The sequence below is a fragment of the Poecilia formosa genome, unplaced genomic scaffold (assembly GCF_000485575.1).
Source record: "Poecilia formosa unplaced genomic scaffold, Poecilia_formosa-5.1.2 Scaffold216, whole genome shotgun sequence".
Taxonomy (NCBI): Eukaryota; Metazoa; Chordata; class Actinopteri; order Cyprinodontiformes; family Poeciliidae; genus Poecilia; species Poecilia formosa.
The window spans coordinates 508598-532568 of record NW_006800155.1 but is presented as its reverse complement, the minus strand read 5'-3'; the positions used below and the strand labels follow the sequence as shown (position 1 = coordinate 532568).

General features: G+C 41.4%; 2 protein-coding genes across 3 annotated transcripts in view; one reads left to right on the top strand and one right to left on the bottom strand.

Moving 5' to 3' along the window:
* arfgef3 (ARFGEF family member 3) overlaps window positions 1-9902 on the top strand; it is a 35706-nt gene extending 25804 nt beyond the window's left edge. Inside the window, exons 29-42 of one of the 2 annotated variants that reach the window (XM_007568003.2) lie at window positions 19-163; window positions 237-365; window positions 787-963; window positions 1111-1225; window positions 1577-1679; window positions 4348-4479; window positions 4644-4774; window positions 4978-4986; window positions 5604-5822; window positions 5893-6064; window positions 6699-6800; window positions 7026-7414; window positions 7749-8229; window positions 8669-9902. In XM_007568003.2, coding sequence (XP_007568065.1) covers window positions 19-163; window positions 237-365; window positions 787-963; window positions 1111-1225; window positions 1577-1679; window positions 4348-4479; window positions 4644-4774; window positions 4978-4986; window positions 5604-5822; window positions 5893-6064; window positions 6699-6800; window positions 7026-7414; window positions 7749-8229; window positions 8669-8881 — 2517 coding nt within the window. In that variant the 3' untranslated portion in view covers window positions 8882-9902. The remainder of the gene's footprint in view (window positions 1-18; window positions 164-236; window positions 366-786; window positions 964-1110; window positions 1226-1576; window positions 1680-4347; window positions 4480-4643; window positions 4775-4977; window positions 4987-5603; window positions 5823-5892; window positions 6065-6698; window positions 6801-7025; window positions 7415-7748; window positions 8230-8668) is intronic. The other variant, XM_007568004.2, reaches the window with a different exon arrangement.
* Window positions 9903-20135: 10233 nt separating this feature from the next.
* The window catches only part of LOC103148993 (ribonuclease inhibitor-like), a 45516-nt gene continuing 41680 nt past the window's right edge, over window positions 20136-23971 (bottom strand). Inside the window, exons 9-12 of the mRNA XM_016679605.1 lie at window positions 22631-22804; window positions 21850-22023; window positions 21248-21294; window positions 20136-21108 (exon numbers count right to left, since the gene is read on the bottom strand). Coding sequence (XP_016535091.1) covers window positions 20582-21108; window positions 21248-21294; window positions 21850-22023; window positions 22631-22804 — 922 coding nt within the window. The 3' untranslated portion in view covers window positions 20136-20581. The remainder of the gene's footprint in view (window positions 21109-21247; window positions 21295-21849; window positions 22024-22630; window positions 22805-23971) is intronic.

Sequence of the window (23971 nt, the reverse complement as noted above, 5' to 3'; positions counted from 1 at the left end):
GGTTCTGTTTTTTTCCAGCTGTTGGCTAAGATCTACAAGATGCCGTCCAAGCCGGTGTTCCTGGGCGCCCGGCTGGCCAGCCTGCCCATGCGGTCGCAGGAGCGCTCTGTCAGCAGCGAGGACGGCGTCGACTGCGTCCTGCAAGAGTTCGACGATGACACAGGTGAAGAAGACTTCCTGTTCCTCCCGGTTCGTTTCCTGTTTGGGGTCCAGCTGAGGTTTCCTCTGCGCTGCAGGTTTAATCCAGGTGTGGATCTTACTGCTGGAGCAGCTCACCGCCGCTGTGTCCAACTGCCCCCGGGAGCACCAGCCGCTCACCCTGGAGCTGCTGTTCACGCTGCTCAGAGAGGTCACAGCCGTTCCAGGTGACTCAGGAACACAGCACAACATCTCCGGCTTTACTGGGTCTGGTCTGCAGGAAACACCTGGAATATTATTAAATAAGTCTGCATTAAAAACAGACGTTTGTTGGGATTTCACAAAGCCTGGAAATATCAACTGCTCTGTGCCAACGATGCACAGATTGATGACTCAGATATTGCAGCGTTTGTGTTCAGTATGAAGCAGATAATAAGGAGTGCAGCGCATGGCGATCATGAGACAGGAATTGTAAATATGAGAAATGGTGCCAGAAGAATCCAGTGAGGCAGCGTTAGCTGACTGAATAAGTAAAAATGAAAATCCATATCTTAAGCGATATGGTTCAGGGTTTCCCCTTCCTGTGTCTCTGAGGTTTAACAAACCACCAGCTGCTCAGGTTCCCTAACTCCTCCACACCACCTGCAGGTCCAGGCTTCGCCATCTTTGCTGTCATCCAGCTGCTGCTTCCTGTCATGTCGCTGTGGCTGCAGCGTAGCCATGGCGACCACTCATACTGGGACGTGGCGTCATCGAATTTCAAGCACGCCATCGGCCTGTCGTGTGAGCTGGTGGTGGAACACGTCAACAGCTTCATCCACTCAGGTGAGCTGCTGTTGTCACAGAGCTGATTGTCGCTGACTGAGGTGATCAGGAGGACATGGAGTTGACTGATGCCTTGTTCCATCCTCCTCCTCTCCTCCCTGATTGGACTGTTGTGTTTACAGTCCGGCTGGTTGTTTCTCTCTGCAGACATCGGCTACGAGTCTCTGATCAACCTGATGCTGAAGGATCTGTTCAAGCTGCTGGTGGCCTGCGTGTCTGAGCCTGCAGAGACCATCTCCAGAGTCGGCTGCTCCTGCATCAGGTCGGCACTCAGACTGTCGTTTTCTACTGGCTTCATGAGTCTCAAGAAAATATTTCATTATATACATGTTTCCAGAAATATTTAACAAATTATTTTTATATCTTCAGAGACATGAAATGAAGGTGTCTTTATTAATATAATTCACCTTTAAAGAAAAATGTCCTCCAGAACAAAGATGGTTGTATAAAACCAGTGTGAGAATCATGGGAACCACATAGACATGATGTTCTGTCCTGAATCTTAACTGCTTTACTTTGTGCGCATGTCCATAACGAGTGTGTGTGTGTGTGTGTGTGTGTGTGTGTGTGCGTGTGTGTGTGTGTGTGTGTGTGTGTGCATGTGTGTGTGCAGGTACGTGTTGGTGACTGTGGGTCCGGTGTTCACAGAGGAGATGTGGAGGTTGGCCTGCTGCGCTCTGCAGGATGCTTTCTCTGCAACGTTAGAGCCTGTGAAGGTACAGACACACACACACACACACACACACACATCAGCTGATACACATAAGAAGGCTGCATGAACTCAGAAGTGCATAAGAACAGATTTAAATGACCCAAAACATCTGAAACTGTTCGGAGCAGAAATGATCAGAACGCTTTAACCAGTAATGCTCAGATTAGGCTTTCTAACAGAAGTTTAGCTCTCTCTCTCTCTCTCTCTCTCTCTCTCTTTCTCTCTCTCTCTCTTTCTTTCTCTCTTGTGTCCTGCTTTTCATGCCGAAACATTGTTTATTTTTTTGTTTCATTTTAAAGGATTAAAGTCAGGAACCAAAACATTCAGCCTTAAGTAAAAATAAAGCTTCAACAGGCTTGAACAAAAGACTTTAAATCATGTTATTGTGAATATGATAATAATGATGGTAAGTATCAGTCCATCTGTCCAGGCTTCACACTGATGCATACAAAACAAATGATGCATACAGTCCAAAAACATGTCAGGTTAATTGGCCTCTCCAAAATGCCCCTAGGGTGTGTGTGTGTGTGCATGGTTGTGTGTCTCTGTGTTGCCCTGCGACAGACTGGCTACCTGTCCAGGTGACCCCGGCTCTCGCCCGGGACGTTAGCTGGAGAGGCACCAGCAACCCACCGATCCCACTAAGGGACAACATCAATATAAATGAATTATGTATGTATTTTTTATTTAATTGTCCTTCATGTGTTTCAACCTGGTGTTTTTTTTCATTTCGTCTCACATCTTACTGCCGCCAGTAAGAATGAAACTTTGTTTTTATCTCAGATTTGAACCGAACTGAAAGGTGGAAAGGTTTCATCTGACCTGAACTAAAACATCAGACGGTACCGAGCCTGGTGCCCGTTTCATTTGATTAAACCCCAGCAGGCTCGGCTTTATGAGGACTTTGTGTTAATTTGTTGATGACGGGACCTGCTGTGTGTGTCTGGGTTTACTGAGAACATCCTCAGTGAGTCGAACCCCTGCTGATCCACTTCATTCCTGGCTCCGGTTGACACAGAGGGGCCTTCGACGGGAATCTGACTCTGGAATATTCCTGCCTGACTGCAGCTAAGCAGCTTTACTGATTAAACCTCCAGTGTGTGTGTGTGTGTGTGTGTGTGTGTGTGTGTGTGTGTGTCTGCGCGTGGTTCAGAAAGAGAGATGATGACATCTATTGATCCTGCTGTCAGACTTTTTTTTCCTGAGTCCTCAACAGATCAAATAATTTTCTATTCACAATAATCAACATATTCTTAAAAAAATAAAAATAAAAAACACAGGATGAACTTAAATTGTAATTAAATAATTTTAAAAAAGGAATAATATTATATATATACTGGAACAAAGATCTAAATAATGACCAGCAGCTCCTTGTGTTCCTTTCAAATAAAAAAAAATAAAACTGCTTCACACCAAAACTAAAAAATTATTCAAAATTATTCTCCACTTTGCAAGTCCATGTCATAAAATCCCAACCAAAGTTTGTGACTGTTATACCACAAAGTGTGTCAGTACAGTAACTGGGTTGAAGGTTTATTTCATTTTTAAGCATGTTTATTGGTTAATGTCCATCTAACCATTTTATTATTTAAGACACGATTCTGCAGGAATCGCTGCAGGACTCTTTATGTTGACATATTTATGTTGTTTTAGGTCTCAGTTTTGTCTTTTTGTGGCTATTGGCTCTGAAACCAATCCGCTTCTGAGGCTCGCCTTCAGCATTATTTATTTTTACTGTATGTGTCTTTTTATTAGTAAAAAATTACAAAACAAACACCTGAAGTTAATAAAAGTTGATCTGTAATGTCGTCTTCTGCGTCACTCGCAGCTTCAATCTGAAACAAGTGGCTCATCCTTCAGACATCTGATCATGTGACCTCTGACAAGCTTTATGGAAAAGCTGCTTTTGTTTGTGACACATTCAGGTCACGCCTGATCCACAGTAAACACAATATTTATGTCCAACCCAGAGAGAGTATTACTGGAGCTGCCTGGGTTTGGTGGCTGATCAGGATGGGGACGTTCTGGACCTCAGGGTGTGTCCTGCTGGAACCGTTAATGATGGACAAACGTCCTCTAACCATTTAATTTAGAACATTTTACTTTGTGGTCAGTCCTGTTGAAGTAGCTAAATTTAAAGGTGAAGCTCTTAGGTTAATAGTCAATCTAAGAGTGCGTTCACACCAGCCCAGTTTAGTCCGGTTTAATCCAACTCCAATGCATTTGTCTGAAGTCTGGTTCATTTTGTCAAAGTGTAATCTGACTCTGAATGGACCAGAACAGTGAACTCTGGTCTGAATACAGTTTGGTTCAAATGTGAACGCCAAGCAGGAAGCTGACTACAGCGCAGGGCATTCTGGGTAAATGCAACCAAAACAAATGTGTGTATCTAGTGCCAACAGGAAGTTTGGCTTGAAGTCTTTTTCAAAGATAAATCTTCCAAGCTGTAAAAACTGACGGCACTCTGTGGTGTTTATAATGAAACATTTAAGCAGTTATACTCGGCGTCTTGTTCAGGGTGTTTGTGTTTCCTTTCCTTTCTTCCTGTCACACATTGATTGACTCTGGTTTGATGAGAGTAGCTGAAGTTCATCTTGGCAGCAGAACTTATAGAAAACTCATCACACCAGCATATTTCTGACAGGGATTGCTTTGTTTGTCCTTTGCTGCAGAACCTTCTGGCGTGTTTTCATAGCGGCTCTGACAGTTTCTCTGGAGACGCCTGTGAGGTGAAGGTGGCGGCTCCGTCTCACTCTCCGTCAGCTGAGACCGAGTACTGGAGGATCAAAGCTATGGCTCAGCAGGTCGGTTAGCAGATCCTCAGAGCTTCAGAGTATGAGGCAGAGCTGAAACATTAACGTTTTACAACCTGTTTCCATTAAATGAACTGAGTGGATGAGTGTGGCATGTAAGACTGTAGAGCAGAGAATGATCCAGAAACATTTGAGTCATGTCCTCTCTGTCTCAGGTCTTCATGTTGGACACTCAGTGCTCCCCAAAGACGCCCAACAACAAGGACGGCTTTGAGCATGCTCAGTCCTGTGTGCTCATCATCGAGCTGCCGGCTGACCAGCAGTCCAACGGGCACGCTCAGAAGAGGTGGACCCCGTCACCCTCACTGATGCATGTTTTCATTCTCTAACCCCAAATCAAATCTCTGCTGGTTCTCACTGACATTCTGTCCAGCTGGCACACTGCTCCTGGTTTTCTGTTAAATCCAAATCAGTGTCTCCTCCAGGGTGTGTTGTCTCTCCATGTCCGTCTCATGAACTCTCTTTTCTCTTTCTGCTGCTCGGCTGCAGGAAAATTGGGTAAGAGAGTTTTCTGACATCACTGACTTTGTGCCGAGTTTATTAGAGAGACAGATGCTCACATGCAACGGCGATCATCTGTAGCGTGTTCATAATCACACTGCATCATTCACCATCAGATGTGCACAGCATGCAGAAATGAACAGATTGTAAGAGATTAAACGTTCCTGTCTGTGTCACAGAACGACTGAATGAGTCTCTTCTCTGACCTGGTGATGATAAAACATCTACCTTTAACTCTGATCTGGGTTCACATCAGGCTTTAAATCAATCTATAATGTATTGTTTTTGACTAAAACAATACTTACGCTGTCATTTACTGTTTTTAGAACTTGTATAAAAAACTTACCTGCTGCTTCTCTGAAAGCTTCTACATGTTTAATATAATTAGGATAAAGTGTTATGTTGCTCTGTTCATCATTTTTTTCATTATGTTTCTAATGAACATAGTGAATAATGTGATTCAGTGGGATGTGATTCTCTTTATTTTACATCTAAACCCTGTTTTAGCTGATCAGAAATAGACATTAATATTTCTATTTCTGTAAAAAGTTGAGACAAAGATTTTAGTTTCTTTGTTAAAACTGACTAAACATGGTTTTTTTTCCGTCCTCCAGGATCCCGTTCCAGACCATCGTGGTGAGCCTGCTGTCCCATCAGGTCCTGCTCCAGAACCTCTACGACATCCTGCTGGAGGAGTTCGTCAAGCAGCCTGACGGCAACGAGAGGGTGACCCCTGTGACCTCTGACCCCAGCAGGCCCACCGCCGGCTTCCTGCGCTACATCTCCATGACAAATTTAGCCATCATCCTGGACCTGCTGCTGGACTCCTACAGGTTGCTGCTGTGTTTGACGTAAACTGGTTGTACCGGTTCTGACCGGTTCTGACCGGTGTCGTCTCTGCAGGACGGCTCGGGACTTTGACACCCGGCCGGGTCTGAAGTACCTGCTGATGAAGGTGTCGGGTGTTTGTGGAGCAGCAAACCTTTACCGCCAGTCGGCGATGAGCTTCAACCTGTACTTCCAGGCGCTGCTGTGCGCCACGCTGAGCCAGGCTGAGAGCATGACCGCCCAGCAGGTGGGAACAATCAGCAAGATGACCTCAGAGTCACAGTAATCCCTGCTCAATGACCACACTTTGAAACTGACCGTGGGTCACATCATATTTTAGAGTATTCTGATGTTTAGTTAAACCCTTTTAATTCTCCCAGATCAGCTTTGAGCCAAACATCCAAAACTGTTTCTTAATGCATCAAAATATTAAACCAAAGTTAAGTTCTGCCTGATTCAAACATCTTTAGATTTGAATTAATTACTAATGAACTTTTCTTTCTATTAAAGACGGTGATGAAATGAACAATATAATTAATATTCAGCCTGTGTTGGAGGAGTTCAAAGAACTCATTCTTCCCTTAATGACTTCAGTAAGAATTAATGTAATAATAATCAATATAGTTATTTATAGATAGGAATATGACAGATTTTTGTTCCTGCCTTGTTGTCTGCAGATGTAATGAAAGACATTCAGATCAGGTATTTGATATGTTTGGATTATATGAACTGATGTCATTTATTAGGTGGAATAGTCTGAGTACCTTCATGTCCACAAGTCACACATTGATGACCATCAGTTTCCACCCAAAACATTTACTAATAAGTATTTTGTAATAAAACAAAAAATAATTTTCTCCTAATTAAACGTTTATGTTCAGGTGAAGAAGATCCTGTATGAGGAAGAGGAAGGCAGCTCTGACTCCTCCCACCCTGGCTCCGCCTCCTCAGAGGATGAAGATATCTTTGAAGAAACGGCTCAGGTGATCAAAACATGGCGTCTGATTGGCTGTTTGTGTTTCATGTGGTTATTATGAAGTTTAAAGTGTTGCTGAATCTGTCCATCTCATATTTTATATTCTCAGAAGAAAAATATTTTCCGAACAAATTTATATAATCCTAACTGACCTGAAACAAAGAAAATAATTTTTCTTAGTTCATTCAGTCGTTCAGACCTCAGGTTTCACTGAGTCTGTTTCCTCCGGCAGGTGAGCCCGCCTCGCGGCCGTGAGAAACGCCATCAGTGGCAGCCTCCTGCCCCGTCGCTCAGCGTCCAGCCTCTAGGGGGCGCCGACTGGGCCTGGCTGGTCAAGCGTCTCTACAAAGTGTGCATGGATCTGTGCAACAGCTACGTCCAGATGCACCAGGACCAGGAGAGCATGCTGGAGGAGACGCCGCTGCTGAGAGGAGGCGCGGGGTCGGGAGGAGATCACGTTTTCTTCCTGCCTCTCTTCCATTCAGAGACTTTCACTCCGTCGTCAGCCGGCGGCTTTTCCGCCAGGGGGACGCCCTCAGAGGATGGAGGCATCAGGGGTCAGGGAGTAGATCTGAGTGCAGCTTCACCTGCAGAAACACCAACACCCAGCCCCAGGTTCAGGTCTGACATCTCTCCTCTTACTGCCTTAATGGTGAAGATGTTTAAACTTACAGCTGCAGGATGTCACTTCAATAAAAAATCTATTTTCTACATTTTTGTTAAAACTGTTACTATGTTGCATTGCATGAGACAAAATCTATGAAAATTTCTGCAGTTCGCACTGTGAAGACAGAGGAGTTTGACTTTTCTCACAGATTATCTGTCTTCATAACAAACTGTCTCAACAAAGTGACATTTTTAACAAAAATATAAAAACCTATTTTTTATAAAATCTACACTCTAATTAAATGTCTTCACCTTCATTCATCTTCTCAGTTATTTCTATTTCTTCCAGCTTCACAGGCAGTCTGCCGCACCACTTCCAGACCGGAGCAGAAAAGAGAGACTCCGGCATCACAGGGAGCTCGGTAGGAGGAGTTCCCAGCAGCGCCGCGCCCGGACGGAGGAAGGAATGGTGGGAAAGCGCCGGAAACAAACTGTACACCATCGCTACGGACAAAACCATCAACAAGCTGATGATGGAGTACAAACGCAGGAAGCAGCCGGTGCAGCAGCAGCAACCGGTGCAGCAGAGCCACATCAACCTGTTCATGAAGGAGCAGGGCCGGGCGGCGCCTGGCGGAGCGGTGGGAGGAGACAGGAGGAGCCCCGTGGAGCTGCAGAGGCCCCAGCAGCTGGTGGACCAGCAGGGGCCCCCGCTCAGGCACTCGGTCAGCGCGGGGCCCGAAGTGCTGAGGCAGGAGAACAGGCCTCGGTCAGGATCCACCATCAGCTCACACAGCATCTCCTTGAGGGACTCCGAGGCCCAGATACAGGTGAGGGAGGAGGGATCGATGTTGCAGCTAAGAAACAAACTGATTCATTCTCATTATTTTTCTTTAAAACTGAAACTGAAGGGTTTCCTTCACCTGTCGGATCTCCCAGAGTTTATGTGTCGCACACGACTCGTAGTTTTTACCAACAGTGAAATCCTCCAACATCTAAAATCTGATGCCACTCCAATTTTGTTTACAATTTCTGAAGAAGGAAGTTATGCTCAGTGTCATCTTTTTAAAAGTTTCCGTGTCGTTTCCTTCAGTGGTTCTTGGTGCAGCGCCCCCACAGGCCAGGAGGGGAACAGGCTGGTTTGACTCAGAGCAGAGAGAAAGAGAACAGCTGCTGGAGATGAAACTAATGTTGCAACATGTGTTATAACAAGTTGAATCCGCCTCCAGCTTGCCCCAGTTCTGACCTTTGACCCGTCTCTCTCTGCAGGCGTGGACCAACATGGTTCTGACTCTCTTGAACCAGGTGCTCCTCCTGTCGGACTCCAGCTTCCTGGCGCTCCAGCCGGCGCTCTACCCGTGCCTCAGCCAGCTCTCCTGCCACGTCACCGACGCGCGGGTCCGCCAGGCGCTGCGCGAGTGGCTCGGCCGGGTCGGCAGACTGTATGACATCACCGTGACATCACAGGGGTCGACGGGCTGAGGGAAAGAAACGACCCTTTCACAGAGAGATGGAGGAACTGCTGATTAAATGAATAAAGTTTGTAATTGTTTGTACGATGGAAAGCATTTAAATATAAATGTGCCATTTTTGCTCTGGTTCCTTGTTAAAGTCCAATTTTCTGAATGGCTTTTATTTATTTCATAATATTCAGAGCTCTTCTGTTTTTGCTGGTCCATGTTTCTAGTCATCTTGATGCCGTCTGTTGTTGCTGCTCCGTTTCTCCATATTTGTCATATTGTGATGCTTCCTTGTGCATCGCAGCATTCCTCTGAGACTTTTCCCACCTTTTACTACGTATTTTGTAGATTTCTCAAAGTTCCTGCAGTCAACAGAAATGTGCATTTTGTTGCCCTTGTGCATGTGCATTCATGTTGCTGCTGCTGAAGCAGAGAAAACGGCTTATTTGCTTTAAAACAAAAATGATTAAAAAAAATCCACAGGGTGCCTTTGGGGGAGGATTTAATAACCTGTTGCTTATCATTTCTGTTTTTAGTCGGTTTGAAGGATCTGTGAGTCTGACAGACCTGACTGAAGCCGTTTATGGTCCAGCTTCAGTCTCCGGACCACAAACATTTCATTTCAGAATCAAACAGGCGATTTATTGTGGATTTAATCCGACTGCGTTTGGTCGTCTCTTTTCTAGCTTCAGCTCTTTGCGTCTGTCTCTGTAACGCTGAATGTCACTCCTGTTAAACTTTTAACACTGAGGTATTTATTTAAACCAAATGCAACATGCAGAATATGGATTTATGGCCTCTTCTTTAATTCTGAGATGTTTTTATGCTTCTTCTCTCACTGTGAAGATCATTTTGTTTGAAATTTGACATGTGAGAAACGTGGAGCTGGTTCTGGTGTTACTGCTGTCATGTTTGTTCCTCATCTGTCTGCAGCTGAATCTCTGAGAGCTGAAACAGAAAGCTGCAGGTTAAAATCTCCTGAAACGTGTTCAACATCTTCTGTTCCTGATTGAATGTCTTCATTTAAAATACAACCAGATTCACCTGGCTCTTGTCTTCTTTATGAAGGAGTAAAATATGGGGCCAAAACATTGATGTTAACTGAGAATAATGCTCTGTAGCGTGAATCTAAAGTTAAAAGTCTAAACAGTTTGTGTCCAGGATGTGTGGGATCTGCAGAGATATTAAGACGGCTCTATCCCAGCAAAGGTTGGGCAGTGTTTAGCTCACTTTGATCATCGATCTTAGTGTGTTGTCATGGTGACATCCGTTGATGTTGGATCATAAGTGTTAGAAAGTCGTAAACTCACTGGTCACACCATGACAGCAACGGCCTCTTTATGTCCAGCTGGCTGGCAGCTCTCCAGGTCCTGTGATGTTCTCATCTTTATGTCCAACTGATGTTTTATCAGCCAAAACGATCTCACCATTAAAGGAGCTCAAACAAACGAGAATCAGTCGACATGCCAATAAATGGTGTGTGAATGGCTAGGTTTTGTAAGTTTGCCCTGACCCTCATCGGCTGGTTTTGATCCAGGGTGAACTGATCTCAGCAGAGACAGTCGGCTCATCCTTTTACCGTCTGCTCTCCACACAACACGCTCTGACCTCGTTTTTTGATTTGGATCCAAGTGTTTCCACAAACTGCACAGAATAGTTTCACAAGATGAGTCTACAGAGAAAACCACTCTAAGCTGGAGCTGCACTGACCTCCATTAACACCAAAGTCCACTTTAGGATGGATTATGACCGAGGCGTGGATCATGTTGAGGACAGGAAGGCCAGTCGGTTTCTGATTCTCCTAAGGAGATTTACTCTTTTCACCCACTTCATCAGTTTGTCCCATTCATTTCTACTAAATACTTTCTCTTTCTTCATTACTGCTTCATTCACTCCATTCGTTCCAGTTTTCTCTGACTGATGAAACGACTCAAACCCAACCGATTGGTGTCGAGTCGGTTTTTACTGGACTGTTTATCCAAACAATCCATCAACTATTTATTTCAGAATCAGTCTCTAATTTGGATTCCTTCTATTTCAAAAACTGAAACTGATTCTGAATGTAGAAAACAACGTGTGGCTCTTTTACAGTAACATTTCCAGAGGATTTTCATCTTACCTGGTAAAACTCCAGTTAGCATTTAGACGCCTTGTTGAGTCCGACAGACACCGAGACTCTTTGACTCCTTCTGATGTTTTACAACTAAAATCAGGAGGATGAGGAACATTTCAGACACCTTACAGGTAACATGGTGTCTGAACATATAAAACATAATGGTTAGCTGATATTAATAAGTTAGAGACTTATAAAAGTTTTGTTCTGCCTCTGAGTGAAAGTGATCACAAAGAGTTTGAATGCATAAAATGTGGAGAGTTGGTGATGCAAAAAGCTATGAAACCATCTAACTGACCTGTAAGGATGAAGAAGCCACCAGTCTCTGTAAAGCAGTGATTACAGGCTGAACAATGAGGATGTTTGTGGCTCTGTCTCTCCGTCTCATTCTGTCCCCTCCCAGTGACCCTGACCTGTCCTAGTTCCAGCAGCAGTGGACAGATGTTGTCAGCCATCAGTGTGATCAGCAGTGAACAGAAAGGATTTAGTTGGTGTTAAGTCCATGACTAAAAAAAAGCTGTTGACTAATGTGTCAGTGTCATGCAAACATTCATCACAAACTGATTTTTGTCCTTCCTGCTTCATTCTGATTTTTATTTTTTAAATCAGCCGGGATTGTTTGTGCTCCTCGGAGCTTTCCCCAGTTTTAGTTCCTTCTGTCTGGATTTCACACATTTAACCCAAAGCTTTGGCTGGAAGTTTCAGACCTTGTGATTGAAGATCTTCTGTCCAAACATCATCTGTCCATTTTATTTGCTAAATTATTAGCATTTTGCTTTTCTTTTTTGCTTGGAAACCCTCATCTTAACTCATCCTGTAATAAAAAATCATCAATAGTTTGGTGACTTCAGTGACAGATGAGTGAGAAGTAAAAACCAAGTCTGACCTCGTCTGCTGTCACTGAGTGGAGATCAGACGTTGGTGTGTCGCTGTGCAGACGCATCAGACTGATTCATGACCAGCTGTGTGGTTGATGGATGACGGTTCTGATTACACAAGGAAAGCTGCGTGTCTGGTACTGGAGGAGTGGAGCAGCTTTGACACGACCAGAGGAAGTATTTATGTGACCCAGACATGAGGCACAGTTTCTGAAGTGGACGGGTCAGAAACAAGCTGAACCAACCAAACTGGTATTTTGAGTCTTTCTAATCTACACCATGTCTGGAATCTTTTAATCTCATCCGTTAAAGAAAGAAAAACTTTATTTCTAGATTCCTATAAATCTATAAGTGAAAGAATAAAGTGTTATGAGGTGCAGAAGGTAGTGAGATTTTTTTTGTCTTCTGTATGTTAAAATGTAGGAATAATGATTACAGAGTCGCACCAAATTTTTTATTCCAATATTTCAACAAGAATCTTTAAACTCCCTTCGGTGTCTGATGTGAATGATGCCCTGATTGACCCTTCAGGAACTCACATCCGTCCCTCCTTTTGGGATCAGCTCACATCATTTCTCCTCCAGCAACATCCCATCTCCTCCTGGATGTTTCCAAACTGTTCCTGGTCCTGGAAGGATTACTCTGCTCCTCAGCCGAGGCCTTCTGGGCTCTGGAGTCTCCTTTCCTTTGTATCTGAAGAGACCAGGAGTCTCCAGATGTTGCTCACCTCATCTCCAACGCAGTCCGACCAGCGTTTCAGCTCTGCTGAGAGGATCTAATTCATGATCAGTGGAACTCCGACGTATCAGGACAGAGAACATGGATGGAGCTGAAAGCTAAAGCTGCATCACCATAAACACACAGCATCTCAAGGCACTTTCAGAAAAACGGTTATCAAACAGCCCATCAAGTTCAGTTCATTACTAAAAGTAGTTTAACAAGTTTTCTATCTAAGGTCTCAAACCTTTAGACGTCTCTCTGCTTCATCACACTGGAGTCCAATATTAGCTCATTAGCAGAGCTCTGCAGGCTGACTGTATGCTAGTGAGACAGTTTTGTGATTTATATAGGACAAGGGACACATCTGCCCCTGACCTAAGGAAACCCAGCAGGTTGTCAGTGATTTGCAGCATTCACTCCTGGACTCAGCGACAGTAGACAGACACCTGCGTTGTGTCCTTGCCTTTGCAGCAGTTCCTCATTCCAAACATGCATGTAGCGACAGCGGAGAGGGAAGATTCCCCTTTAACAGGAAGAAACCTCCAGCAGAACCAGAACCATCAAGAAATTTGAACAAACTGTTGCTCTTAACAAAGATCCTAAAACATCCAGATTAAAACGGTTTTGACTCAAATCTGCATCATTCTGTGTTTGGAGGACTGGATTCATTCTGAACTTTCTGCAATTCAAAACATCAGATTTTTGTTTAAAGTGGATTATTTGCATTGATCAGTCAGGATGAAACTTATTTTCTGTTTGCAGTGCTGTGGTGTTGTTCTGATAATCTGCCCATCAGTGACGTCTCTGTTCCTCTGCTGGATGCTCTCTCTCTGTCTGCTGCCCTCATTTCTCTCCTCCCACTCGTCACTTTTTATTTCAGCCTGATCACTTCGCCGCTGCTCTCACTGAATCCCTCACAGCTGTGAGCAGACGTCTTCTCCGCTGCGTCTCTTTGCTCCACCTTTACCGTCCGTCTGCTTGCGGCCGCTGTGGCCTCTGGTTTCAGCAGGACTTTGGATCCTCCTCCAGCCCACCATGCGGTCTCTGCTGGAGAGCAGCTGGATGAGGTTTGGACCTGCAGGTCGGGACTCTCTGGACTGGTCCACTGTCCCGTCACCGCTGCCGTCCACCGACAGACAGGCTGCGGTGAGTCCATGCGGTCAGAGCGATGCTCTGCTGCTTTACACAGGAAAATCCTAATGAACCACAACTAAGCATGTAAGCTTTTATTTTCAGATGAGCTTCCCAGGTTGAATTGGGAAAGGAAAATTCTCCAGTTTAAATCCAAAGACTGAAACCTTTTACTTCTGCAGTTTTCCTGTAGAGTTTGTCCGTTTGTGTTACTTATTATGGATGTTGCTCATCTGAAGGATGATTTTTTTTATCTGTTTGGTTCTGGTTTCAGAAAATTGAGGCAGCAGAATGAGCAGACATATTTACTTTAAAAATACAAATATTTAAATTTACACTTAAAACATCTAATATTTTAGATTTAACAGGCTGGTTATTGAACTACATCACTCCAGGACATTTAAATTTGTTTTTACATATAAACATCTGTGGTGGCTAAAGTTAATCCTAAACAATATGTATTTAAATCAAACTTAAATCAAGTAAATCTTAGTTTGTAACAGTCATTTTATAATTAAAACATTTTTAAAGCATAATTTAGACAAATATTCATACCGTGTTTTACAGTTTTACTCAACATCAAGACAAAGATTTCTTTTTCTTTTTCTCCCAACCAGAACAACCATCAACATTTAAATCAATTAGGAAATGATAAAGAAGAACAGCTGTTCCTCTTGTAATCCTCACAGTTTACATGTGCAGATTAACTAAAGAGGACAAAGTCAATCTTTGACTTACAGCTCCCTCTAGTGGCCAGATGTTGTCTCTGTTTATCAGACAGATGAATGCATGTATGGATGGACTTATATCTGTGTGTGATGTGATTATTTTCTGGTCCTAACTGTGTCTGCCTCTTAGGGTCAAGGTTCAGGTGAGGCCATCATCAGCACCAGATCCATCACCTACATCGCCATAGGAACGGCTTCCTTCCTCGTCCTTTTCGTGAGCATCCTTGGCTTTCTGATCTGTCGGCGCCGGCGGGGCTTCCATCTGGATGGGAAGCTGGATTTGGCCAACGTGATCGCCCTGGAAGACCTGCAGGACCCGGAGAGGAACTGCGAGCTGCTGTCCTCCCTGCGCCGCAGCAGGGGCCAGTTTCCCAGCAGCAGCTCTGAACAGGACGTGTCAGATGGGGTGTTCCTCATGGTCTACCTGCCCTCGCCATACGAGCAGACCCTCACCAGGATCGCCAGGGCGGCCAGCACGAGCAGCTCCAAGGACGTGGAGCTGCTGCCGTCCAGTCCTGGACCAGAGACAGGAGAGACGGAGAAAGAAGGGATGGGAACAGATGATGAAGAAGTCCTGAAGGGAGAAAAAATGACTGAATAAATGGGAAACAAGAAAGAGGACAATAAATGACAGAATTCAACAATAAAAGACATTCTTTATCCAAATTATTTCTTCTCTCTAATGCCTGCCAGTGAGCCAGAAAGGTCCCAGGGTAGAAGAAGAGGATTCAGAACACGCCATCGATCCATTTGCTGTTGAATGGACGCTGCCATGGTTTCCCTTTAGATGACAATTTAAAATCACACAAACGCAGAACTATGAACTAGAACTTCCTCCCTGTGAAGCCGCCCTGAGCTGAGGAGAAATTTACAGGTTGATCCACTGAAACATCCCTCTTTGAAAAACAGCAGCAGAAAAAGCCCTGCTTATTTTGCATTAAGGTTTGTAAAAATGTAAATCTGCACAAAAGAGATTCTATTTTTTACGTTTCTTGTATACCTGTTTTATTAGCTGTAGCACGGTTGTGTTTTTCACCTTTAAACTTTCCTGCTCCTGCATTTGAACAGAACCAGCCGGATTGAATGTTACAGATGAAGGTGATTATTTGTACCCTGTCTTTGAAGACTAATAATAAAGTAAGCTTAAAGCATGAGGTAGCATCTCACTTTATTTAGCTTAAGTTTCATGAAATTGAAATGAAACAAGGACACAAAAAAAACTGCTACTGAAAAACAAAAATGATGTCTAATGATTAAAATAAGGACGTAAAACTGAAGAGAACAGGAAGTGGATCTGCCTGGAGCAGAAACATTCAGGACTGAACAAAGGAAAACAAGAAGCTTAAAACTGAGAAAATGTGACATTTGAGTCTCGTTTTGATGATGATGTAGAAAAGGTCGACAGCATTAGGCTCAGAAAGGAGAACATCTTACAGCAGCACTTTTGCAGCCAAGAAGAGACAAAGACATGGGGGAGATTTAAATGCATCACTTTGGGAATTGCTGACCTGGCAGAGCTTTAAAAATCGGCACTGCTGTCAGTAGTCTTACTTCCATCAACATTTTTATGCACCTTTTGGAGTATTGCATAGGTAAAAGTTGATGGAAACAGGAACATTTTAACTGATGTCCTCAGTTTACACTTGCTTGAGGTATTTTTTGTTTTCAACAACAAAGTGTCAATTCACTACAGGGGATGGAGATGCAGCTAAGATGCATAAAACAAACAGGCTTGTTCAGAAACAAAGAAGACATAATTTAACAGCCATATTCCTTCATTTCATACCGTACCTCTCGCATAATGTATGAAGGTATTGTGGCTTAATTACTATCAACGTGTTTCTATTTTTTTATTTTCTGACACACTTTAGAAATAAAATCCTACCTTCATGATATTGCCTTGTTGGCCTTTGGTTTGCTGTCGTCACGTTTTGTCCTATGAATTTACTTTCATTCTGTATTTTTAAATGTATTATAGTAATAATACATGTTACCATCAACACTGAAGCTTTCAACCTATTTTTGGTTTATAAGAGTAAACAAACATTTACACGTCACACGTTTCAATATTAAATAAATTAGATGTTTTTTTAAATATGTAAGAATGATTCATTTGTCACCAACTCAAAAACACCTTCATTGTTTAGTTGAGCAGCTGAAGAGCAATAGTAATAAAATTACTTATGTCATTATTGAAATGACATATTTCTCTATGATCAGTTATTAAATCCACTTTAATTTTCTCAAATTGGAGGCAAAAACATTCCCAGTTACATATAGAGAAACTCACACTGGTATATTTTAGTTTCAAATGCTCAGGTTTTGAGAGAAGTCATAAACTTATGAGTATAAAACAAGCTCACAGCAGATGTTCAAGCAGAAACATGAGCACACATTTATTCAATAGGATATGCAGCTTTTGCTTCAGGAACATAAATAACCTAAGAAACGCAGGTCATTTAAAAAAATGCTGTTATTTCAGAACATTTTTATTATGACTGACACCAAACGCTGAGCCAGGTCATGTGAAATTCATGTGTAAAGTTTTTATTGTCTGAAGGTAAGAGAATATCTGGGAAATGTTGTGGGACGTCTTCTCCAGTAAATCAGTTTATCAGACACAGTCCTGCTGAAGGCCGAGGGAGACGTGTAGTTTACTGTCTGGTTTCCTCATCTGGAGTTTTGCTTAAATCCTCAGTCAAGATGACGATAGGGAAGACAAAAATTACTTATAACTCCATCAATCCCCACAACACTTTTACAAACGGAGACACGATTTCTGGTCAGGTATCAGTGGAAGTGGAAAAACATTGCCGGATAGATTCCTTTTACATCAGGTTTGAGGGGAGAGGTAAAGTCGAGATTTCAGAGAACACATTTTAATAGGACATGTGTTCAGTTTAGAAAATCTAGAACTGCACAGTATGTAAGGAGTGTTTCATGCTCGGTGCAGGTCAGGATTATTGCATGCTCTTTTCAGTTTTAGATTCAGTAGTTGAGCAACTGTAAGATTTTATATGCTAAGCATTTAAACTCCTTGCAAAAGCAGAATATTTTGGTTAGATGATATTTCACTGCCTTTTAAGCTAAAACTATTCAGTGACTAAGGTGTTAAATCTCAGGAAGAGCAATGGATCTTTGTGATGATGGAAATGGATTATTCCCATGGTCTTAAAAAACTGGGTAATTTTGCACAGAGTTATTGTGCCCTGCAAAATAACTTTGTGTGTTACTGAAATGATGTATCCTTGCTTCTACACACTTCAAACAAATGAATGGCTCATTACCAAGTTTCTGAAGAACTAAAAGTTGCTGAACAGACATTTGATTCAGGTGTGTTGGAAAAGGGATCTGGAGCCCTCAATCCTCTCCTCCAGCATCATCAAAACAGGGTACAGACTCAGGGTAAATACCAATATTACAAATGTTTGGAAACTGAAGGAATGTACTTATGATTTTAAAAGTTTAACCAAATCAAACTAGTCAAACTTCATTGCTTGCTTAGGGGAGCCAAATTAATGATTTTGGAAAGTAAAAGTAGGGTGGACATGTTTTCTTTTTTACTGTTACCGCTGGCTGCAGGCGTCCCACATGTTAAATCAAGGCTTTTCAACAACTCATCATCTTATTATTCGTGGTTCTTACTCCAAAGGTGGGACTTATGTACATAACGTGTGAACATATGAAACTAGGGCGCAGTTTGTCCACAGCAACTCATTCAAACAGAACAGAAAAACAGGAACTATGATTGCAGTAGCACCTGTAATTCCAATCTCTATTTATTATGTTCTGAGATTAAATATTTTCAGTTATCTAGAAATTACTTTCAGTTATTTCTATGATTTATCCATACATAGATGCCAACAAAAATTCCATAGAAAACTGTTGTGGAAAATAATAGAGCTAATTGCCATGTGATGCAGCTTTTATCTCTTTCAGTCGGGATTTCACTTTTAGAAATTTGGCCCCTGTTTTTAAAGACAAGAGCGTTTTAAATTCATGGCTCAATGACATCGCAAAACATTCAGTTTAATCACCATAAATATGTAAACCAATATTCTTATTCCCCCAGGTGTACCTTGATGTGCCGTTCCCTTCAGACCCAGAGATCAAACTTGACATCGTCGTCCTGCCAGCCATTTATCACGTCCCTCGATTTCTGAGTTTAGAAATGAGACATTTGGGAACTCTGGAAATCCAACGTCCCCGTTGAGGGACTTTCAACCTCAACAACCACGACAAGAAACCTCCAGCTTCTAGTTTCCCCCCCCTTATGGTACACATGGAATGTACCGTCTTCTGAACTAATTTGGCAATAAGCAGTAAACACTTTCACTGTTTTCATGCTTACTCTTGCATCATAACGAGCTCCAAGAAAATTAATGTTAGAGTAGATTCTGCAGAGGAGGTTCTCGACACATTCAAAATAAAAAGTACCCATGAAGAGTTTCTGGTTTCAAAAAGAGCCATTAGCTTTACTTATAACAGAAATATCCTCTGAAATATCCAAATATAAACATGAATTTGGTGGTAGCAGAACTGTTTGCAGTGAAGACTCATCATGTCTTCACTGCTGAAAAATAGACCAACCAGAGCAGCTGTCTTTTGTTAATCACAGCAGGAGGCCGACCACACAAGGAGGAGGCCCTAAGCAGAAAAAGATAAATAAATAAAAAATACATCTGCAATTGGTGATCATTGGCATAACTTTGGATCAATAACAACATTAATCAGTTTGCAGGATGGCTACGTGGCCAGTTCAAACGTTATGCATGAATAAACATCGACTGTGTAGGTTTTGGGTAAATCTCTTCACCAGTCTGTCTGTCATAGAGATTATTAAGGGAAAAATACTCAATTTTCTTCACACTGAGAGGAAAATACATCAGCAACTTTCTGTTTTTCAGGAGATTATTCAGTGGTAGAATCTGGGTTATTGTGACTTTCAACTGTTTGGTTGGATTAGGCTTAAAATAAATCCTCCATTTTCTATAATACAGCAGTGTGACCTCTTTCCAGGTTCTTGTAAACTCACATGTAGGATTTCTCTCTTGGAATGTTTAACAGATTTTTATGCCCTTCTGAGGGCCTGATATTAACCAAATGTGATGATATAACTGAAAAATGCATAAAATAAAATCTGAACCCACAGGTTCCAGTTTGTTTTACATGGAATAAAGAGCTTAATGTTTTTCTCTTTTAATTTGTTCTTAAAACATGAATTCAGTTAATCTGCAGCATGAAGAAGTTTATGTTTAACTTCTGTTGTGCATTTCATTCTCAGTATGTTTGGATATATGTGTGTGTAAACTCTTGTGATTGTGTATATTTATTATATATGTACATGAACATACATATATAATGTATATATATGTTGTTGTAAACAAACAAAAGGTCTTTGTTTGTTTAAAGACCTTTTGAGTTGTATAATTTCATAAGTAAAGCAGGAATCATGAAAATGATTAATGTTAAGAATGACATAATTCTTAATATATTATCATAATGTTAAGAATGATAGGAAGGAGGATAAGAATGATTAAATAAGTTTTATTCACACCCATTTTCCCAAGCTTTTCTTACCGTAATAAATGAAATAATCTTTTAAAAGCAGTTGTATCGTTTACTTTCTATTTAATGTCTGTTATAAAGAATTAGTTTGATGATTTGGAACATTTAAGTTAGACAAAAAAGCTAGAGAAGAAGCAATCTGTTCTGTATTTCATTTTTATAGCACTGCACATATATTCATGATGAACAGAGAAAGTGCGAGCATCAGAAGTCAACATCCTACAATAAAACACAAGTGGGAACAGATCATTCAACAATACAAGTGAAGTCAAGACAGGACTGTTGTTTATGTAAAATGTAGTTTACAGATATATAATTCTGATCCCTATTACAAAATAAATAACCACATAGTATTTTCATTTATAAATCATCCTGACAACATTTTCAGCTGATCATAAGTTGTCGAGTTCTTCATTTGTTATCAGTCTACATATAGCCTTAACTTGCAAAGAACTGGCTGAGGAAGGTGTGTCACTCATTTGGACCTCAAAACCTAAATATGTCACAACTGCAGTAACTTGACTCGAAAACAAATTAACAATTTGTATGTCAACCATCAAGTATGGCAGGCAAGAAATGAATACTCAACTCAGTAACACTGAGGAACCTGGTAGGACTGTAAATCCAGGATACAAGGTGTCAGTGAATGTGGTGTTGAAGGTGTGGATGTGGATCAGAGAGTCGGAGGAAACTCTGTAAAACGACAGGCTGCCAGCAGGACAGTCCACATACACTGCTACTCTGTTAGAGACAACGGAAAAAGAGGATGATGAGAGGAGTTTTCTGTTCTTATAATGACTGACAGTGTAACCGTCATCAGAGCAGCTCAAACTCCAGGAATCGTCACTCTTTCCACACACAGAGTCATTAGTAAGTCCTCTTCTTCGGATTCCTCGATAAGTTACTGATATCTCTATTTTTCCTCTCCACTCAGCCTCCCAATAACAACGACCTTTGATAGCATTTCTACACAGCAGCTGAGGAATATTTCTTCTTTCTAGATCATCAGGGTCTGAGGGAGCCTCCTGCATATCTGTCACCTTCCTGTCGTCGTTTGACAGTTGGAAATTTTGGTTTATTGTGTCTCGGTCAAATGTCAGCTGGCAAGCATCTGATGGAGAGAAAAGCTATATAAGTACAGGTACTGTTTTATTATTTGACAATATATTGATACTTTGATATATCACCAACAATGAATGTGTTGAGTAAGATGCTTTTTTGTCATGAATCAACAACAGAAGCAAACTTACACCTCCATGGACCTGGTTTTAAATATCTGTTACCAGCAGGCTCCACCCTGAAAAAGAAAAGGATGAGTCAGCATAAGTCTCTTTCAGCATGCAAACATTACATGGCTCTCATAAAACATGCTCTACATTGGTAAAGGAATCATCGTACATTAGACAGATTCACTAAAATGTAGGATCTCTAAAGTTCAGACCTGTGGTTCTCACTTTTCATTGACTTAAAAATGTTATAACGTTTTCTGATAATCTGTTGAGTGTGAAGACATAAACAACTAATGTACTAGATTCTCCTTGTTTCTGCCCTTGGTGTAAAGCCAAAACATGTACTTGAAATATCTTAGAAGGAAATATAATCCTTTATTTAAAGCCAAATCAGATGTTTGACACAGTGTAGGTCTAAATGTATTTCCTGTCCAATGGGGAAGCACTACTCCCGGAGATTGTGAACTTTCCTGTTTTTGAAGCAGCAGAAAAAAAGCTACTGCATGTGTAGCTATTACTGCCAAGATCTTATCCAACACACAAGAAAAAATACTTAATTGACAAGTAGAATAAGGGAGTTTCAAGCCTGTCGTCTTCTGTGGTTTCGGCAGATCTTTTCATACCTTAGCGTTTCAAGTCTCCATTGTGGATCTTTCAGTCCAGCCAAAAGCATATTCACTCCTGAGTCACCTGGATGGTTGTAGCTCAAATCCAACTCTTGAAGGTGATGGGGGTTTGATTTGAGTGCTGATACCAGAGAAGCACAGCCGACTTCTGTGATCAGGCAGCCTGACAAACTGCAAGAGCAGAAATCAACACACATGATTTAATATTCTGGTACTCTATCTTACAAAAGTATTGATAATCTATATAGTTTACATTGTTGGGATGATTTTTGAGAAAGAAAGACTAAAAAACTCCACACTGTTGATTTTTTAATGTTTTTGACTAAATCTATCCTTTATGTTCATCGGCAGCATTTTATTTTCTAAAACTCAAATCTATTAGTTTTTTTGTTTTTCATTTCACACTATTCATACACTGTTTAAGAAGACAGTATACTGTAAGACAATGACATCACAAGTTCATTTTTATACGTTTTCTTCTGGAGAAATGAGCCAAAGCATTTGTTCATGAGAATTTTTTGGCATATTTATACTTTTTTTTGAAAATGCCAGGCAGACATTTTGAGGCTTGGGTGTTTAAAGGTTATCTTTAAACACCTACTTTATACACTTTCTAATTCAAAAATTAAGTAAAACTGTGGTTTCAATATTTTTGAAGCAACAAACAGGGCAACCAGCATGTAAATACCATTTTAAATATATAAATGTTATGTACTGTACATAGAGAAAGCCTTTATGAACAAGCTTAGGAAGTCAGGTCCAGGTTTCTGATACTTACGTTAGTTTCTCTAGTTTGCAGTATGGACTCTTTAGTCCATCAGATAGAAGCTTCACTCCCGAATCCTTCAAACTATTGTTTTTCAGGTCCAGTTCTCTGAGACTGGAGGACTGGGAGCTGAGAACTGAGGACAGAGCTTCACAGCTTCTCTCTGAGAGGTTACAGTCACTCAGTCTGAAGAATGACAACAAAAAGATAATCAGACAGATGTTTAATCAATAAATTAACTTTTGCCTAGAATAGCTGATTGGAAATAAAAATAAAATTAAGTTAGCATTGTGCTTCACATTTAGAATTATGAATGAAGTACACAGATCGGTTAGGTCAAATAATGTGTTTAAAGCAGATTATTTTCCAACCAACATTATGTTTTCAAACAAGCAGGCCACATAAAGCACACCATATAAAACCGTCTAACGTGACCCTGCATGTAAACCTTTATGGGCTGAAGCTTCTCTATCCAACAACACAATGACCCTAAGCACACAGCTAAAATAACCAAGGAGTGGCTTTGGAACAACTTTTGCCCAGCTAGTAAAGAATCGCTGGGTTTTTATGTCAATATGAATCTTTAGACAAAAATGTCAATTTCAAAGCTTACAATGGTGACTATGTTAAAGTTTAATTAAATATGTTTTAATATCCTCCTGATTTAATACAAATAGGCAAAAATATTTCAACAGATAAACAAAAATACTGCCCATGGTTCCTTACAGAGCTTTGTTGGAGGCTTTAACCACTGGCAGCAGCCTCAGAAGAGCCTCCTCTGAAGCAGAGTATTTCTTCAGGTCAAACTCATCCAGATCTTCTCCTGATGACACTAAGATGAAACCCAGAGCTGACCAATGAGCAGGAGACAGTTTATCTGTGGAGAGACTTCCTGAACTCAGAGACTGTTGGATCTCCTCCACTAGAGAACGATCATTCAGTTCATTCAGACAGTGGAACAGATTGATGCTTTTCTCTGCAGACTCATTCTCACTGATCTTCTCCTTGATATATTGAACTATTTTCTGATTGGTCTGAGAGCTACTTCCTGTCTGTACCAGCAGACCTTGTAAAAGTCTCTGATTGGTCAGTGAGCTACTTCCTGTCTGTGTAAGCAGACCTTTAAGGAGTCTCTGATTGGTCTGCAGTGAAAGTCCCAGCAGAAAACGCAGCATCAGGTCCAGGTGTCCATTTGAACTCTGTAAGGCCCGGTCAACAGCATTCTGGTGTAGAGATATTATTTTGGATTTGTGGAACAACGTAGGGATAGTTGATTGTGTTTCTTCCATCAGGTTGACTCCAGAGTTGATGAAGGTCAGATGAACATGAAGAGCAGCCAGAAACTCCTGAACA